Below are 20,140 nucleotides of genomic sequence, written 5' to 3'. Positions count from 1 at the left end.
TACATCCTGAAGATTTTCTCTTGCTTCTTTTTTACTAAAAGTTTTATAGTTTTACATTTTACATTCAAGCCTGTGATCTATTTTGAGTTTATTTTTGTATAAAGTGTGAGACTTAGGTTGAAGTTCATTTTTTGCCCTATGGATGTCCAAATGCACCTGCACCATTTGTTGCAAAGACTATCTTTCCTCCACTGAATTGCTTTTGCACCTTTGTCAAGAATCACTGGGCATATTTGTGTGGGTCTCTTTAGGGGTCCTCTATTCTGTTATATTGATCTATGTGTCTGTCCTGCAAACACCACACTGTCTTGAATACTGTAGCTATTCAAGCTATATTGGCCTTAATATTGGGTAGAGTGATTCCTCCTGTTTCATTCTTCTTTTTCAAACTTGTTTCAGCTATTTTAGTTCCTTTGCATTTTCATATAAACTTTAGAATAATTTTGTCTGCATCTATAAAAATTCTTCCTGGAATTTTGATAGGAATTGCATTAAATCTGTCCTGAAATTTGGAAAGGAGAACTGATATCTTTGCTATGTTGGAGTCTTCCAATTTATGAATGTCATGTCTCTCCATTTATTTAGATCTTTGATTTCTTTCATCAGCATTGTGTAGTTTTTAGCATACAAATTCTATACATGTTGTGTTAGATTTATACCTAAGCATTTCTTTTTTGATTGATTGTAAATGGTATTGTATTTTTAATTTCAGTGAACTCACATTCATTGTGAGTACATGAAAATAAAATGATTTTTGCTTGTTTATTTTGTATTCTGTGATGCTTGCTGAACTCATTTTTTTCTAGGAGTTTTTATGGATCCCTTGGGATTTTTTACATCTGCAAATAGGGGGGCAGTGTTAATTCCTTTCTGATATGTATGTCTTTTATTCCTTTTCTTGTCTTATTGCACTGACTAGGTCTTCCACCAATGTCGAATAAGAGTGGTGAGAGTAGACATCCTTGAGTTGTTACCAATCTTAGTGGGAAAGCATTCCATCTTTCACCATTAAATATGATGTTAGCTGAAGGGTTTTTGTAGATGCAATTTATCAAGTTGGTAAATTCCCTTCTATTCTTATTTTTCTGAGCGTTTTTACCATGCACGGGTGTTGAAATTTGTCAAATGCTTTTTCTCCACTGATTGACACAATCTAGTTTTTTTTTGTTCTTTGACCTGTTAATATGGTGGATTATATTGGCTGATTTTTAAATATTGAATAGCCTTGCATTTCTGGAATAAGGCCACTCGGTCATGATATATGATTATCTTTATATTTTGCTGAATTATACTAGCTAATTTTTTCTTAAGGATTTTTTGCATCTATATTCATGAGGGATTATCTGGGTAGAGTGTATTATCTGTACTGTCTTTGTCCAGTTTTGATATCATGATAATACTAGCTTCATAAAATAAACTGGGAAGTTCCCTCCTCTTCTTTTTTCTGAAGGAGATTGTGCAGAGTTGGTGTTACTTCATTAAATATTTGGTAGAATTCTCTAGTGTAACTATCTGGGCTCAGACATCTCATTTTGGGATGTTTTTAAATGAAAAATTCAATTTCCCTAATAGCTATAGGGCTATTCAAATTATCTATTTTATGTTGAGTTGTGGCAGTTCGTGTTTTTTGAACAATTGGTCCATTGCATCTAAATTGTCAAGTTTACATGCATAGAGTTGTTCATAGTATTTTCTTACAAGTCTTTTGATGTTGGCAGAGTCTGTAGTGATACTCTGTTTCATTCCCGATACTAGTAGTTTCTATCTTCTCTCTCTTTTTCTTTGTCAAGAAGTTCTTTGCTAGAGGATGGAAATTTTATTGTGCTTTTCAAAGAACCAGCTCTTCAATTAACTTTTAAAAAATGTTCTGTTTTCTGTTTCATTGATTTCTGCTCTCTTGTGCTCTTATTTCCTTCTTTCTGCTGACTTCTGGTTTATTTTGCTCCTCTTTTTCTAGGTTCTGGGGGTGGGAACTTAGATGATTGATTTGAGGTGTTTCCTTTTTTTCTAATGTATGCATTACATGCTGTAAAATTCCCTCTCAGCCCTGCTTTAGCTGCACCCTGCAAATTTTGATAGCATTTTCATTTAGTTCAATTTTTAAAAAAATTTCCTGAGACTTCTTAACTCATGGATTATTTAGAATTGTGTTGTTTAGATGATAAGTGTTTGGAGATTTTTCTGTTATCTTATGTTATTGATTTCTAGCTTGATTCCACTGTGATCAGAGAACACATGCTGTATGATTTCAATTACTTTAATTTGTTGCACTTAGGATATGGTCTATCTTGGTATATGTTCTGTGGGCAAATGAAAAAAATGTGTATTCTGCTGTAGTTGTATGGAATGTTCTATAAATGTCTATTAGATCCTGTTGTTTGATGGTATTGGTGAGTTCTGCTATGTCTTTGCTGATTTTCTGTCTAGTTGTTATATTAATTGTTAAGAGAGGGTGTTGAAATCTCTAAACTATAATTGTGGATCTATTTATTTCTCCTTTCAGTTCTATTGGGTTTTGCTTCATAAATATTGCAACTCTGTTGTTTGGTAGATACACATTTAGGATTGCTATATCTTCTTGGGAGACTGACAATTTTGTCATTACATAATGTCCCTCTCTGCCTCTGGAAATTTTCTTTCCTCTGAAGTATACTTTATCTGATATTATTATTGCCATTTCTGCTTTCTTTTGATTAATGTGTCCCCATCCTTTTATTTTTTAACCTGTCTATATCATTATATTTGAAATGAGTTTCATGTAGGTAGCATATAGTTGGGTCACATTTTTAATTTACTCTGCCAGTCTCTGTCTTTTACTTGGTGTATTTGGAACACTTACATTCAATATAAGTATTGATATGTTAGAGCTTAAGTCTGCCTATTTATTTATTTACTTATTTATTATTTTCTATTTGTTCTGTGTTTTGTTTTTCTTCTCTTTCTGTGGGTTACCTGAACAGTTTTTAGAATTCCATTTTGACTTATCTACAGTAAATTCCTAAAGGATATTTTCACTGGATATAGAATTATGGGTTGGCAGTTGTTTTCTTTCAGCACTTGAAAAATGTGCCACTGCCTCTGGCTATGGTTTCTGATGGGGAACCTGATGTCATTTGAATTGTTTTTCTCCTATAGGTAAAGTATCATTTCTCTCTCAGTGTTTACAAGATTTGTTTCTTTTTCTTTAGTTGCCAGAAGTTTGACTATGATGAGTCTTGGTATGGGTTTCTTTGGGTTTATCCTGTTTGGGATTCACTCAACTCCTTGAATCTGTAGGTTTATGTCTTTTCCACATTTGGGGAATTTCCAGGCATTACTTCTTCAAGTACTTTTCAACCATACCCAATTTGTCCTCTCCTTCCCAGACTCTGATGACATGAGTGTTAGATCTTTTGTTATAGTCCCACTGGTCCCTGGGGCTCTGGTACAGTCTATTTTTTTCTCTGTTGTTCGGATTGTATAATTTCTATTGTTTTATCTTCCAGCTCACTGATTCTTTCCTCTGTCCTCTCCATTATGCTGTTGAACCCATCTGTTCAGTTTTTTATTTTAGTTATTGCACTTTTCAGTTCTAAAATTTCCTTTTGGTTCTTCCTTATATCTCCTGTTTCTCTGCTGAGATTTTCTATATTTTCACTTGTTTCAGGGAGCCTGAGACTGACTGGATTGCCAGCATGCCCTGTCAGGGGACGTCTGATGGAGCTGAGGGCAGGGCCAGGCTTTTGTCAGAGGCTTTTATCATCCCAGTTGGGACCCAATACATCTTAGGTCCCTTCTCTTAAATTTCTCAGCTCTTTGGGAGGGGGTAGAGGGAAGGATAGGAAGAAGAGAGGGTCAAAAGAGAAGGTGCTTCTCTCTAAGGGTATTCCAGAAGGGCCGGGATTTTATTTGCAAGTTCATAGCAGTCTGTCTGACTGGCACACAGCAGACTCTCTAGAAGTATTGTTGACTGAAGGAGTGAATGAAATGCCCCCACCCCACCTCTGCCCTTCCTGCCTCTAGACTCTCCCCACCTCTCTCCTAATGTGCCTTTGACACATTTTATTGCCCAAGTTCCACTGGGTAATGACAACAGTCATCATAATAACTAGTGTAGTAGGTTGAATAATGGGTCCCAGAGATATTTAGGTCCTAATCCCCTGAATATGCCCTTTTGGGACTTCGCAGATGTGATTTAGTTAAGGATCTGGAGATGAGGAGATTATCTGGGTGGGCCCTAAATGCAATCACAGGTGTCCTTATAAGAGAGAAAGGGGGAGACGACTACAGAAGGCAATATGATGGTGGAAGCAGAGGCTGGAGTAATGTACTTAGAAGATGGAAGAAGGGGCCACAAGCCAAGGAATTCAGGCGGCCATTAGAAGTCATAAAAGGCCAGGAAATGGATTCTCCCACCAGAGCCTCCAGAAATAACCAGCTCTGCCAACACCTCTATTTTAGCCCAGTGGAACTGATTTCAGACTTGCTAACTTCTATAATCATAAGATGATCAATTTATGTTATTCTGAGGTACCAAATTTGTGGTGATTTGCCACAGCACCAATAAGAAACTAATACAACTAGTATTGATTGAGTGCAGTCCTGTGGGCTTTGCTTGTGTCACATCAATTAACTCTCACCATGGCCCTGGGAAGTAGTTTCTCACATTACCTCATTACCTACCCTTTATAGATGCAGTAGGTGAGGCTTAGAGAGGGTGAGAAAGCTGCCCAGGGTAACACAGCTTCTGGGGTGGGAGCAGCCAGACTGGTTTATCCATCAGGCTGCTGAGCTTCTCATGTATGTGGGGTAGGGGAGACTCTAGATATGGATGAGAGCCCCCAAAATTACTGGCTCCAAAATATAAAAAATAAAACGGCAAAATTGAAAGTATTAACGATTCAGATGCAAGTCATTAAAAAGTCCTTCCCCCTAGTTTTTTATTTTTGGCAGAAAATGTTTTCGTGAGCATGGGTGTGGGTCCCTGTGTAAAATGCCTGCCATGACAAGGAGCCAGGCCTCCTGTGTGCCGAGCAGCGTTCTCCCAGGGTGGTACCAGGGCATCCTGCCTCCAGAGAGCAGCTAACCATGGGGCCACTCTGCTCCCCACAGGGCCCATCAACTCAGCCAGATGACTGTTTGCTTCTCCAGCACTTTCTCTTCTGGAGGAGGGAGCTCCAGGAGTATGCTCATTTAGCAAATTCATAAGCAAATCTGTTGTGTCTGACAAATGATCGGATGGAAATACTGACTATTTAAGGGGACAGACATCAACAGTGCTCTGGAGAAAGGGTGCCTCATTTCATGCTGGTGTGTATTACACATGAACACACACACATACACAGGTACACACTCACACACGCAAACATGCGCATGCACACACCAGTTGTGGAAAGACCCACGGTCAGCCTAGTGCTTTGCCACCCCCACATGAGTCCTGGAAGGGCTGTTTTTATCATCATGCCCACTTTCCTGTTGAGGAAATTAGGGTCAGACATCGTTCAGATTCACAATGTCCAACGGCATCCAAACTGTGCCTGGGGGAAGCCTGGCCTTGGGGCCCAACCTGCAGCTCCTCAGACCCTGTCCTGTGCTCTGGGGGTAGCAACTATTCAGTTGGGGGATGCAGACTTCCCTGCTTCCTCGCAGAACTAGCACACATGTGGTGCATCCCTGCTCAGAGCAGGGGCCCTGAATGGTGATGTGACCAAGAGACCACCCACGAGTTCTGTGGCTGGGGGTCAGGGAGGCCATGGGGCCACCTTACCATCCTCGCTGAAGATGGGAGCAGTGTGCAGGTAGTGGGTGATGCTGGGGTCTTGCTCGAAGGGACACTCCACTTGTTTCCATGTGATGAACTCTCCTACTTGCTTGGCCAGCTCCAGAAATTTCTGCCAGGGACACAGAGACACAAAACGATGCACCCTGAGTGCCTGGAGGTCACCTGTGACAGTGGGGCCGGCCCTGGCCTGGTGTCTCTCGTCATCCCCAGTGAGGCCTGCCTCTAGGGTGGGCAAGGTGGGACATGGGGCAGAAAAGTGACGGAATCACCCATCAGGAAATCCGGACGTTTGTCACATCTCTTCACTCTCTCTGAAGAATTTGCCATGCCCAGCACCTAGGGTTCACCTGTCCCCCTTGTCATGGCGAGAGAGCAGCCTTGGGCTATGCCATCAGCAGGCAGTGCATTTAGCTAAAGGTGACTATTACTTTAGTTTCATTCTGTTTATTTTTGTGGTTATCTCAACTAATGGCAAGCGATATATCCCTACTTACAGCAAGTTTGTTTATGTAGAGAATGAGGCAAATACATTTAAATAAATGTATTTAAGTAAAATTTAATTCATTTAAGTAGAATTTTAATTGAGTAAAATTTAAGTACATTTATTTAAGATTTTAAAAACTGCTAACTTAAAGCAGGATTTTAAATACAAAGCTGTGACTGGGTGAGAACCTCACTCTGTGGCATTCTTTGATCAGCCTTGGTGTCTGCCCCCAGTCCCCACTGCTCATGCCCCGGGACCTGGGGCCACATGAACACCCTGCCTTCTTGCCCCTCACTGCTCGCCCGCCCATCCTTCCGCCCAGGCCTTGATTCTGAGGACCAATTCAAGAAAGGCAAGAGACAGATTGTGCGTTGGGATCACCTGGAGAGTGAGCTCGCAGGCCCCCTTGGCCCCTGCAGTCTCTCCCAAGCCCAGCCTCTTCCATATCGCCTCCAGCCTGGACTGCCCCCTGGGATGCAGAGCCCAGGCAACCTGCTGGACTGGGCTTCCTCCAGCTATGCCGGCCCCTAGGGGTAACCAGGCCTGTGGGCAGCATGTGAAGGTCTGCTGGGGTGTCCATGTGAGGCCCCACAGCAGAGGCAGCTCCAGGCCAAAGGGCCCAGGCGTTCACTGTGGGCCCTGTCAGCAGGAGACACGTGCAGAGCCTTTGGCGGGCCATGCGGCATGTCCACTCCTCCTAGCCACTCTGTGTGGTCATGGTGGCAGCCCTGTTTCACAGAGGGAGAGACTGAGACTTGGACAGAGCAAGGGGCTGGCCCAGGACTGCTGCCCCTTGGAGTTGGATGCTGAGTGGGGCAAGCACTAGGGTAGGGCTGGCCCTCTCGCAGGAGAAGAGCCCCTTCTTTCCTGTGGATTGGGGGGTACCACTGCTCATGGCATGCTCTGTCTGACTCAGTGACCGTCTGCTGTCACTGTCCTGTGCCCTTGGGGCTCGTGGGCCCCATTCCTCCCCCTCCCTATGCCTAGCCCACCAGCCACTTCAAGACGTACATGCTGGGTAAGCCTGTATGTGGGGTCGAGACATGGAGTGGATCAGCCTGGCCTTGCTTCTAAAGAGCTTGGGGACTTGGGTGCTGTGACTGAGGGATAATAGCCCGCTATAGAAGCGGCCTCTCTCCTCCTGTGAGGTCAAGGGGAACTTCCTGGAGGAGGGAACACTTGAGCTGACAGTGATGAGTGTCTGCAGAGGGAGAGGAAGTCTTTCTCTCCTTCTTCCCACTCTGCCTGACACTTCCTCCTGTTGCTAAGGGCTCCTCCTTTGGGAGGCCTCTCCTGACCGTGAACTGTGCCCCTGTGCAGCTCCTGTCACAGCACCGCGTCAGTTGTCACTGTGGGTCTGCAGGGCTGTCTTTCTCGCCAGCCTGGTGCTCCTTAAGGACTGAAAATGATGCCACTTCACCTGTGCTAGACACGAGGCCTGCACAGAGCGGGGGTCAATGTCTTCATGAGCCTCAGTCTCTTCCTATGGAAGATGTGGGGAGACCCCAATAATCCCACTCTGATGTTGGCTGCAAACTGCTGCACTCTGCCTCAGAGTCCTCCTTTAATCCCACCATTCGGGGCCAGAACTCCTGCTCTGGGAGCTTTTATCAGCCTGCTTAACTAGGTGGCAGGCCCTCCAAGGCCCCTGGACCCTACCTCAAAGTTGACGTGTCCATTGGGGAGGCGGTTGGCACAGCCTTCGTTTAGGAAGTAGATGTCTTTGATGAGCAGGCTGAAGAAGGGGATGACGATCTGGAAGGGACAGGGTGCAGATCAGCCCTCAGCTGGCCTCCCCACAGTGGCTGCACAGGAGCGAGGCAGCGTTGCCAGCAGCCACCTGCCCCGGGGACCTCAGATACAACACCAGGATGCAGAAGGTGGGAGAGACTTCCCACCTGGGCAAGGCTGGCCAGCCTCAGGGCTTCATGGGCCATAGGCTACTTAGTGTGTACCATGGGGAGCAATGTGGAAACCACAAAGAAAGGAGGCACAAACTGGGGCCAGACTGTTTCTTCCCAGGTCCCATCAGACCCCAGTGCAGTGCTGATTGAGCTCCTCCTGTATACAATGCCATTCCCCCTCCTATTGGGGCTGGGTGAAAGATGCATAGTTTCAGTGGCCTTTGAACGTTTCTCCCATCGTCTGTTGGGAAAGGCCAGTGGGAGCTTCTCCCCAGAGTTCAGGGGTCCACAGACTTAGGTCTCCTGACTCATGTGCCCCAGGAGGACTGGTGTGTGCCGAGCACACTGTTAAATATAAGATAAAAATTTTAGAAAAGAATAAATATACTGAAATAGAAAAAAAATTTTTTAAAAAGTTTTTGTTTTATGAATCAAAAAATATGCTAATGGAATGTGAATTATCTGCTGTGAAATTCTGTGGCCTCTTTTAAAAATATACATTTAACAATTTGCCATTCTATGTCTTTCTTGATGCTAAAGATCTGATCCTGCTGCACTATGGTAAGGCTGAAAGCATCCCTACTCTGGTTCCTGAAGGGACAGGCTTATGCGCTCAGCTGGAGAAGGATGGGGTCTCTGTGTTTCACTGTCAGATGTCTTGTTTCTCCCTCCTTGTTCCATACCTGCTAACCCCTAGAGAAAGGAGTCCAACTGGTGACAGCTCAGACTACTCTTGGGGAACCAGCTGGGTCTACCTTGTGTTGTGGGTTGAACTCTGTCCCTCAAAAAATTATGTTCAAGGACTTCCCTGGTGGTGCAGTGGTTAAGAATCCGCCTGCCAATGCAGGGGACACAGGTTCGATCCCTGGTCCGGGAAGATCCCATATGACGCGGAGCAACTAAGCCCGCGTGCCAAAACTACTGAGCCTGTGCTCTAGAGCCTGCAAGCCACAACTGCTGAAGCCTACTGAAGCCAACTGCTACAACTACTGAAGCCCACAGGCCTAGAGCCCGTGCTCCACAACAAGAGAAGCCCACGCACCACAACGAAGAGTAGCCCCCACTCGCCACAACTAGAGGAAGCCCATGCGCAGCAACGAAGACCCAATGCAGCCAAAAATAGAAAAAAAAAAAAAGTTATGTTCATGTCCTAAACCCCCCAGCGCCTATGAATGGGAACTTATTTGGAGATAGGGTCTTTGCTATGGATGGAATCAAATGGGGATGAGGTCACATGGATTAGGTGGGCTGGTATTTTTATAAAAAGAGGGAAATTTGGACACACACTGGGTAGGTAGCCATGTGACAACGGAGACAGAGATGGGAGTGATGCGGCCACTAGCCAAGGAGTGCCTATGGCCATCAGAATCTGGAAGAGGCAAAGAAGGATCCTCCCCTAGAGCCTTTGGAGGGAGCATGGCCCTTCCAACCTTGATTTTGGCCTCTGGCCTCCAGAACTGTAAGAGAATACATTTCTGCTGTTCTAAGCTACCTAGTTTATGTGCTTTGTTATGTCAGCCCAGGAAACTAACACATCTGCTCTGCCCTTAGGCTCCAGAGCTGGGCACATGTGGCCAGGCCAGCTAGGGCCGGCTTCTAGCCCTTAGGACCGGGCACCAGGCCCTGACACTTCTGGCTCAGGGACTACCTAGGTCATTCCCCATCCAAGCTGACAAGGGCTTTGATGCGAGGACCTGGGCACTGACCACTCGGCAGAGCATAGAAGCATGGATGGCTCAGCTGGGCAGGGCAGATGGGGAAACCAAGGTCCATAGAGTGGCAAGGCCTGGCACAAGGTCATCCAGCTAGTGATCACCAGGGCCAGGACCAGAGCCAGGTTTAGCAGGGTTTGTCCACAACTGAGGGGTTTCCTGGGATGCAGGACTTGTGGTACTAAACCTGGGGCAGTCCTAGGCAAACTGGGATGAACTGGTCACCCTAGATTTATGTCACTTCCACAAACATTTGCTCATGTCTTCTCTATGCTAGGTGCCAGGGCTTGGGGGACAGTGAGAGTGTGTCACACACATTCATTCCTAATCCCAGTATAGTGGGAGACAGTCAAAGGAACAACCTACAAAACAAGGAAGCCTCATCTTGGCTTCCCCCACGCTGGCTTTAGTCCCTTTCTATGCTCCCAAAGAGTCTCCACTTACGCCCTTGTCACCGGGGCATCGGTGGTGGGCCTGAGTGTTTCACTGTGCTGAATGCTTCACATGAGATCGTGTTCCATCCTCATCACTGTCCTGTGAAATAGGGCTTTTATGACCCCACCTCACAGATGAGGAAGCTGAGACTCAGACAGGTTAAGTAACTCATAGAAGCTCACACAACAGTAAGTAGAGGATGCAGGATTAGGACTCTGCCCCAGAGGCCCTGTCCTGTCTTCTTCCTCACTGTGCCAGGAGGGAGGGTGGTCTCCATCCATCTCCCACCACCCACACTGGTGCTGAGTCCCTGGTCCAGTTCTTGTGCATGATGGCTGAATTGAGTTGGAATTGGGAGACCCACTGAGACGGGCAGGGGTGGGGATTAAGGGCCGTGGAACTCTGGGGACAGAGACGGCTCCTTAGGGGCCTGGTGCAGGTTTCCTGGTGGCAGGGCCATTGAAGTGGTCCTTTGGATGGCAGCATTTCCCATGTGTGAGAATTTTTCACCACTTCTGTCTGTCCACATGACTGTAAACCTGGGCCCTTGTTTTCTGGACCTGAGCAATTCCATCAGAACCCAGCTCAACCTGGAGGGCACCCAGAGAAGCCTGTGTGGAGGGTGCTTTGTCACAGAGACTAGGGGAGCGGGAGGGGCAGGCAGGATTCAGCCATAGGCAGGAAGAAAACACAAAGTGACCTCCTGGCCTCAAAGTTTCAGCTGCGGGCACTGGGAGACTGCGAGAGCCTCTCCAAGCTTCTTTCCCTCCTTCCCTACTTCATTTCCTCCCTCTTTCCTTCCCTCCCACCCTCCCTTCCTCTTTTCTTCCTTCCAACCTCCAGCTTTCCATTCTTCTATCTTTTCTTCCTCCCTTCCTTGCACCCTTCCGTCCATCTATCTATCCTTCCTTCCATCCATTCTTCCATCCATCCATCCATCCGTCCATCTGTCCTCCAGCCTTCCATCCATTCATGAAGGAGCTTCTGTGGGTCTAGCCCATGGTCCATAACTCCCTGGAAGTTAGAGGAGAATGCAGTGAAACTGAGTGCACAGCTCTGTAGGTCTCTCACCTATAGCCCCAGACCTAAATGCACAGCGTCCCAGCACCCCAGAGCTAGAAGGGGTGCAGAGAGCAGGAGCACAAAGTCCCAGTCTGTTCACTCTGCCCTCAGGGTAGAAGGAAAACAGTGCAGAGCACCAGTGCTGTGACTGACACCTCAGTCCAAAGGCTGCAGCCTCCTCTAGGCACGACCACCCACAGTCCAACTCCTGGGCCATAAGCCAGTACCACTGTGACTGCCACATGGTACCTGTGCCCCGAGGACGGAAGGTAGAAAAGACTGGGAGACTTAGAGTCTGATTCCTGGCTCTGCCGCCTACTTGCTGAGTGACTGGGCAGGTGAGGGCTCCTCTCTGAGACTCAGTCTTCTAATGCAGAAAGTGGCAATGCTGAAGTCTACCCCATGGAATAGCTGTCAGAATTAAATTGGGAAATGATGGTCAAGCGGCCCTCGTGCGGTGGGTGCTCAGTGAAGCCCCTGCTGCCGTGGCTTTCCAGCTTCCTGGCTCCCGGGGGACAGGCTCACCTGCCCCGGGACTTGAGGACATGCCTTGCTGAGTGCTGCACCCCCTGCACCAGGCTCCCCGGGACCCAGCATTGCTGAAGTGCTGACAGCCTGAACAGGAAGGGCCAGCTGGACAGGACATGGCCAACAGCGTGGCCTGGGTCTGCGCACAATCTGTGCTCTGCAGGGAGGAGGCTGGGAAGGCCTGGTGGATTGCACAAGTGCGCATATCTCAGCCTGCTCCCCAAACCTGACCACAGGTGCATCCAATACAATCACAGAGCGACTTCGAATTTCAAGAACAGCACCTGGTTCTATTATTCCTCAAGCTGGAAGCAACTTCCACAAACTATGGCGGGGCCCTGATTCCACCAATGTTCCTGCAAGAGACCAGACTGAAAAGGCACAGCAAGTCTTGCTGTTTTCTCCCCATGGAGATAAACGACTCTAATCATCAAGCTGGTGACAGGTTTTAAGCCAGAGGATCATGGCAATTACAGGGCCTGGGATGGTTTCTTGTATCAGAGGCCACTAGGAGAATTTGGAGGAGAAACAAAATTGATCAGGACGAGCAAATGTCCTCCAAATGCAAATGTATAAGAACAAGACCTGTGAAAATGCAGTTCTGTGGCAAGAAGCTTGGTTTAGTCATTTCCAAAAACATAAATGTGATCTGAGTCCACATCAATGAAGGTATTGCCTTTAGAATAAGGTATAAGACCCTATGTACCTGGAACCACAATTTGATCTGAAACAGAGGGACCCTGACAAATGGAGCTGTTCAGAGAACAAAGGGACCCAAGAGGGGAGGGAACTGGAGACCACAGCATGGCAGGCCTGGGGCTGCTGACTCAGGAGGAGAGAGGGAGGCGGGGCCTGGGGCTCTGAAGGACTGGTGGCTGGAAGAGGGAATGGCCTTACTCTGTGTGGCCCTCTGGAGAGGACAGCCCCAGGTGGCTGACACAACCCCACAAGGCAGCACTTGCTACCAGTTAGAGCTGCTTGGGGGTGGGTTGATCTGTTTGAGGAGGTGGTGAGTTCCCTATATTGGAGGCATGCGAGCAAGGTGACATGCCTCTCTATTATAGATGCTGTAGAAGGGCAGGGGATTGGACCAGGTGACCTTCAAGTCACCACCCCACCTGAGCCTAGGTGGTCTGGAGCAGGGAGGAGCTCTGAGGGCTGGGCAAGCCTCTGACCTACCTTCTCCCGGCTGCTGTGGGCGGTCAGGGAGCGGTGGGCTGCCCCGCGTAGGGCTGTTCTATAGTTGCAGAAATTCCCTGTTGGGTCCATCTGGTGCTGGAAGGAGATAGGGAGGTATTTGGGCAACTGTGTCCTGGGGATGGCTGGTGGCACCCAGCAGCCCAGCAGCCTTGCTTACCTCGAGGATGAAAAACTTGGCTGTCTTCACTTTGGCCCAGGTCTTCTTCAGCCTTGAGACAGGACTCATGTTCATGCCAGCTGAAAGAGGGAAGGCTGAGCTGGGGGCAGGGCCAGGCGGGGAGGGCTGTTCTGAGCTGCACAGTCCCTCTGTGAGGCCCGCAGCTGGCCTAGCCCCTCAGGCTGCACCCTGACCAGGGCTGATGTTTGTGGAGCCTCGGCCTGCCAGATGGAGAGTGGGTGGGTGCTAATGGACACTGCGTCCAGGTAGGCCCGGCTTCTGTATGTGCAGGGCCCTTGTCCCAGTCCCCACCACGCTGGCCCTATACTGTGACCAGGGGCCTGCTTTGGGCCCCTGCTTTCCCTGGTTCCGGGGACACACTGCCAAGCTCTCATCAAGCACCCTGAAAGGGCTGGGCTTGCCTCAAAAGGGGCACCTCCCCAGGACCTTTGGGGTGGGGTGGGGGGAACATGGGCCCAGCCTGCACCCATCCCCTGCTCAGGTGGCTTGCACCCCACCCGCCTGGGCGTGCCCACTCCACCCTCTCTGGGAGCACTTGCACCGGGGGCCCCAGGCCTGGCCGGCCCACTCACAGATGATGGCCATTAGGGAGTTGAAGTTGCCGATGTTGAAGCACTCACGGGCTACGTCGATGAAGAACTCAATCACCTGGGCCCTCTGTTTCTTCTTGGCCGGCTGGGGACAGGGCATATGAGCCTCAGTGATGAGGTGTCCCCACCCTGCCCTGACCAGACACCCTGCTTACCTGTCCTGTCCCTCATTAACCTTCTTTAAGCCCATTTCACAGCTGAGATGCTTGATGCCAAGGCAATTTGTAGCCCAGGGGCTGAGGCTCTCAGTGCACCCCGGGCAGAGCTAGCACAGAGCCCATTGCCATGGAGGGCCGGATGGGGGCTGGCGGGACTCCTGTGGCCACACAAGAGCCACCTGCAGCATGGGAGGTGCTGGGGGCCCCCTCATGTCCTCCTGCTCTCTCAGGCCTAGCTCCAGCACCCCTACACCTAGAAGCAGAAAACACGGCTCCCTCAACTCTCTTCCCAGCACCAAACTTCTTCACTTCACACGGGGTGCGGGGGCCACACGGTGACCCCGAGGCCCTGTCCGCTAGCAGCCCCACCACTGCTTTCTGTCGACTGACTGTGATTTCAACCCCAGCTCGAGTCGAGTGCGTGAGACTTTGACCTCTCTGATGGGTCACAACCAAACTGTGTCCTCTCCCAGGCTGAAGCGCTGCCTGACTCTGGGGCGGGCTCTGTCCGGGCTTCACCCAGACAAACCCCCGTCTTAGCTGCCAGGCCAACGATGCAGTGTCAGAAGCAGGCAAGGCCCACGGAACCCTACAGTGTTCTTTCCACGTAGATTGCCCTCCTCCCATAAGTGCAGAAGTGGTCCTTACTGCTGCCAAGAAGCCTGCTGTGGTGCCTGAGGAGCTGTGCACCCAAAACCCCTTCGGAGAGCTGCCCGCCTGAGGTCCTGCCCTGTCTTTCATGGGACAGCCCACACGGGGATGGTGATGGTGACCGAGCAAGGTGGGGGATCAGGGCCAACTACTAGGGTGGATGTGGGCACTCTGACAGGAAGCGCAGTCTCAGGCTGAGGTATCACAGATGAGCTTCTCCTTCTGAGCCTCTTCTCCTTTCTCGGTCGCAGACCCCTCATAAACACCTTACGCCCCAAGCTCTGTCTCAGCATCTGCTTCCAGAGAGCCCACCCTGGCACATATGCTGCCTCCAATCTTCCCCTGAGACGGGGGGCCCTGGGCTTCACCTGACAGTGGGAGAATGGGTTTGGGAGAGGGTTCCACTGCCATAAGGAAGGGAAGAGGGTGGGCAGGGTCTGGCTTGGCGGGGCTGAGACCCGGTGGCGAGCATGTCCAGCTGCCAGAGACCTGGACTTTAAAGTGCAATCTCCCACTTCTTAAAGGTTAGATTATTTCTACCTCTAAGTCCTGAGTGAGCCAAATGGAATTCGGCTGCAGGCCAGGCCAGTCCGCCCCAGGCACAGGTGGAAGAAGCAGAGCCCGCCCCCGTCTCCCTCAGCAAGCATCTCTCTGACACCCTCTGTGACTGGCAGGTGGATCCACGCCAGGCAGGATCCATCGGCACGCCAGGATCCACCGCATCACTGGCCTGGCAGCTAAGACGGGGGTGTGCCAGGCTCTACCCAGAGGGGAGATATCACTACAGGCAAGCTGGGTGACACCCGGTGTCCCAGTGAGTGCCCAGCCTGGCCCTGGGCTTGGAGACAGGCTCATGATGCTCTTCTGGTTCCCTCCCAGGAAGCCTCCTTTCAAGCCCTGGCCGCCTTTGGCCATGCCAGGTCAGGCCCTGGCTTCCTACGCACCATGCAGATCTCAGTGGCCACGAGGTAGCACAATCTGTTGAACCATTTCATGTAAGCTTCCAGGTTGTTAGTCTTGTCACTGAAACAAGGCTAGGAAAGACACAAGGACCATGCTCAGGCTTTTTGTCAATAACTTTTTGAACATGAATAACTTTTTGAAGTCAGCCATGATCATTATAGACAATCTGGGAAATGTCGAAACCTCAAAACCATCCACAAATATCTCAAAACCATCCACAAATACATGATTTGACATGTATCCTTCTAGTCTTTTTTTCTACACACTTAAAGACGTAACTTAATATGATATATGTATATCATATACCCACACACACAATTAATCCTAATTATTCACAGATTTTGTGTTTGCGAATCTGTCTACATCCTAAAATTTCATTTGTAACCCCCCAAATAACACTCATGTCACTTCTTGGTCATTTGTGGACATGTGCAGAGTGGCAAAACATTTGAGTCACCCAATGCACCTGTGCGTTCCCAGCTGAGGTTGAGCTGATGCCCTGACTTCTGGTTTCAGCTCCCATGCTGTAAACAAGTGTCCTTTTTGTAGTCTATTTAGTGTCTTTTTTTTTTTTTTTTTGCATTTTTGTGCTTTTTCTTGGTGATTTCACTGTTTAAAGTGGTCGCAAGCACAGCGCTGCTGTGCTGTCTTGTGTTCCTAAGCACATGAAGGCTGTGACGTGTCCTAAGGAAAAAAATATGTGTTACATAAGCTTCGTTCAGACGTGAGTCACAGTGCTGTTGGCCATGAGTTCAATGTTATTGAATCAACAATATATATTAAATAAGGTCTCATTAAACAGAAACACACATAAATCAAGGCTATATATTGACTGGTTGACGAAAATGTTGTGATGAAAGTCTTGCAAGGAACCTAACCCTATATTTTCCCCAGGAGTAATGGCTCAGTATTTGCTAATTCAGTGTTCACAACGACTATAGGATATAATGATGGTGAATAATGAGGACCAACCATATGTATTTATGTACGTATGTGTGTATGTATGTATGTATGTTTCTATCTCTATCTCTATATTCTATATATAGTCCCACATCTTCCCACATGAACCCTTTCATGTGCTATAAAATATTCTTTGGAAACTTAACTTTAAAAATTGATGTAGACTATTCCACTGTATAAGTGTACTACAATTTCAAAGAATCCAAAAGAAGTAAAGAAAGAAGGAAAAAAAGAAGCACAAGAGGTAAAGAAGACAAGGTACAACAGAAGACAGTAAAAACAAATCCATCTAGAGCAGTAATTACCCTGATATAGACCAGTCACTGTAATTTAAAAAAAATCCAGCCTCCTGCTATTTTCAAGAGATACACCCCAAACCCAACGATATAAGTAAAAAAATTGAAAAATACACATGATATTTATGTGATATTTATCATCACATAGCTATATTAATATTAGACAAAATAGACTTTAAGGCAAAAAAAGACTCCAAGGCAAGAAGCATTAGGAGAGTTTAAAGGGTAACTGCATAAGGATAAAAGTTTTGATTTATTGAGAATATGTCATGAGTCTAAATTTGTCTGCACCTAATAGCATAGCTTCAAAATATGGAGGCAAAAATAATCCAGAAAGGTAAATTCCTTATAAGGAGGAAATTAAGAATACTTGTTCGTTAAAAGACACAGTAATGAGAACGAAAAGCAAAGCAACCAACTAGGAGAAGAAAATTTGCAGTACATCTAACTGACAAGGGATAATTAACTAGTACACATTTTAAAAACTCACACAGGGTTTCCCTGGTGGCGCAGTGGTTGAGAATCCACCTGCCAATGCAGGGCACATGGGTTCGAGCCCTGGTCCAGGAAGATCCCACATGCCGCGGTGGAACTATGCCCATGAGCCACAACTACTGAGACTGCGCATCTGGAGCCTGTGCTCCGCAACAAGAGAGGCTGCGATAGTGAGAGGCCCGCGCATTGCGATGAAGAGTGGCCCCCGCTTGCCACAGCTAGAGAAAGCCCTCGCGCAAAAACGGGGACCCAACACAGCCAAAAATAAATAATAAATAAATAATAAATAAAAAAATTAAAAAAAAAACAACTCACACAAAACTCTTAAAAATCCTTAAGAAAAAGACAAACCACCAATAGAAAACCGAACAAAAATCAGGGACAGGCATTTCATAGACGAGAAAACAAGAAATGTCCGAAACACATGAAAAGATGCTCCATTTAACAGTTTGACAAAAATTAAAAAGCCTGACAATTTCAAGTGTCAGTGAGGCTGTGGAACAAGAATAACTCCCTGCTGGCAGCGGAAATGGATACAGCCTCACCTGGCATCACCTGGTAAGGTTGATCATATGCCCACCCCGTGACGGACACAATGATTCCCTTCATAGGTATATATTAGAGCAACATCTCAAAGTGTTGTCCATGGACTCCTGGGGGTCCCTGAGACCATTTCAGGGGGTCCACAAGGGCAAACCTAATTTCATATTCATAGATTATTGCCTTTTCACCGTGTTGACGTTTGTACCAATGCATAATAGAACGATGGGTAAAACTGCTGCCACCTTAGCCTGAATCGAGACAGAGGCACCAAATGACACCAGTGGCCATTGTGTTCTTCACTACCACACACTCACAGTAAAAGAAAAAAAGTGAGTGAGACTAAGAATGTCCTTGAGGACACAAAACTTTTCAGTTTTATTAAATCTCAACCCTTGAGTACATGTCTTTTTCATATTCTATGTGAGAAAATGGGAGTGCAGTTGTCCCTCGGTGTCCCTGGGGGAATGGTTCCACCTCCCCCCTCAGATACCAAAATCAGAGGATGCTCAAGTTCCATATGTAAAATGGCGTAGTATTTGCATAAACCCATGCACATCCTCCCGTATACTTTAAATCATCTCTAGATTACTTATAATACCTAATACAATGTAAATACTATGTAAATAGTTGCTTGGGTGAGCAGCAAATTCAAGTTTTGCTATTTAGAACTTCCTGGAATTTTAATTTTTTCTAATATTTTTGACCTGAGGCTGGTGGAATCCACAGTTGCAGAACCTACAGATATGAAGGGAGGACTGTAGACATAGGCACTTCTGCTGCACACAGAGTTTTGATGGTGGTCTTGCGGAAAAACACTGGTGTGATTGACTTGTGAGCTGAACTTTACTCATGGAGCACCATTTTTACCCATTTTTAATGGGTCAGAAGGACTGACCCATTATGGTTACTCAGACTTCAGTATTTGGCTGATATTTCCTTGAAAATCAACAAAATGAGCCTGTAACTTCAAGGAAAACAACTGATAGTATTCATTGCCAAGGATAAAATTCAAGTTTTCAAGAGAAAATTGGGAACTTATAAAACATGTATCTGCCTCTGGAGCTTGACAGCTTCCCAATACTTAAGAACTTTTTGGATGATATCAGTAGTGAATATATATAATGAATATCATTTTAAAATATCATATAATGAAACATGCCAACATTCAGAAGGTCTGCTTGATTCAGTGAATCCATATTTTCCAAATGGACAATATATGTCACAAAATCCTGCATGGGCAAAAAGATCCATTCAAGATGCAAGATGGACCAATGAATTTTAAAGTGATAGGGTTTATTTTCAGATTCCAAATTGCAGCTGATCTTAAAAAATTACCCCTTGTTGAGTTTTAGTGTACTATCAAAGAAGAATATTCACAATTATCTGAAAAGGCTGTAATATACTCCTCTCTTTTCCAACTACATATTTGTGTGAGGATGGATTTTCAACCAAAATAATGTTAGGTCAAGAGATTGAATGCAGAAGTAGATTAAGAGAATTCAACTGCCTTCTATTGTCAGTCATTAAAGAGATTTGTAAAAATACTGTAAAACAATATCACTCTTCTCATTAATTTTTTTTTATTTTGGAAAATAGAGTTATTTTTCATAAAACTTACATTAACATATAATGAGTTATGATTTTTGAATAAATAAATATTTTAAAAAGTTATTGGCGTTAATGGCTAATAGAATAAATACCGGTAGATATTATTAGCACATAATCAAAAGTTCTTTGGGGTCCTCCATAATTTTTAAGAGTAAAAAAGGCATCTTGAGACCAAAACATTTGAGAACTGATGCCCTAGAAAAAATGTACCCACATACATTAGAAATGTGTAAGAATGTTCATAGCAACAATATCTACAATAGCCAAGAGTCTGGAAATAACACAAAAATGTTCATCTACAGTAGTGTGGGTAAAGAAATGTCACGGGCAATCTTGATGTATTTCACAATAAAAAATAACACTTGGAAATGGCCAAAACCCCAAACAAAACAAAACAGAACAACAAACAAGTCACTAAGAGTAGCAAAGTCTCCTTCCCACTCTTGCTCCCAGCTCCATGCTGGGCTCCCCAGAGTAACCAGTATTCCTAGAGATTGTCCACACGCGTGTGCAAGGAGATATGTATCATGCACCCTCCTATCTGTTGTTGTTACACAGATGGTCACATACTCTTTGCCACTGCTCTTCACTCTACTTTCTTCTGTCAACAAT

At 46.5% G+C, this 20,140-nt stretch overlaps 1 protein-coding gene across 6 annotated transcripts in view; it reads right to left on the bottom strand.

The window, feature by feature from the left end:
* RASGEF1C (RasGEF domain family member 1C) overlaps window positions 1-20,140 on the bottom strand; it is a 157,641-nt gene that overhangs the window by 48,614 nt on the left and 88,887 nt on the right. For all 6 annotated transcript variants that reach the window (XM_082379389.1, XM_082379388.1, XM_082379393.1 and 3 more), the window contains 6 exons: window positions 15,608-15,697; window positions 13,837-13,939; window positions 13,244-13,323; window positions 13,066-13,161; window positions 7,905-8,000; window positions 5,747-5,870 (listed from right to left, as the gene is read on the bottom strand). In XM_082379389.1, coding sequence (XP_082235515.1) covers window positions 5,747-5,870; window positions 7,905-8,000; window positions 13,066-13,161; window positions 13,244-13,323; window positions 13,837-13,939; window positions 15,608-15,697 — 589 coding nt within the window. The remainder of the gene's footprint in view (window positions 1-5,746; window positions 5,871-7,904; window positions 8,001-13,065; window positions 13,162-13,243; window positions 13,324-13,836; window positions 13,940-15,607; window positions 15,698-20,140) is intronic.

The sequence above is a fragment of the Balaenoptera borealis genome (assembly GCF_965194805.1).
Source record: "Balaenoptera borealis genome assembly, chromosome: 2".
Lineage (NCBI taxonomy): Eukaryota > Metazoa > Chordata > Mammalia > Artiodactyla > Balaenopteridae > Balaenoptera > Balaenoptera borealis.
Note: the sequence above shows the minus strand (reverse complement) of the source record. Positions and strands in the feature narration are given on the sequence as shown.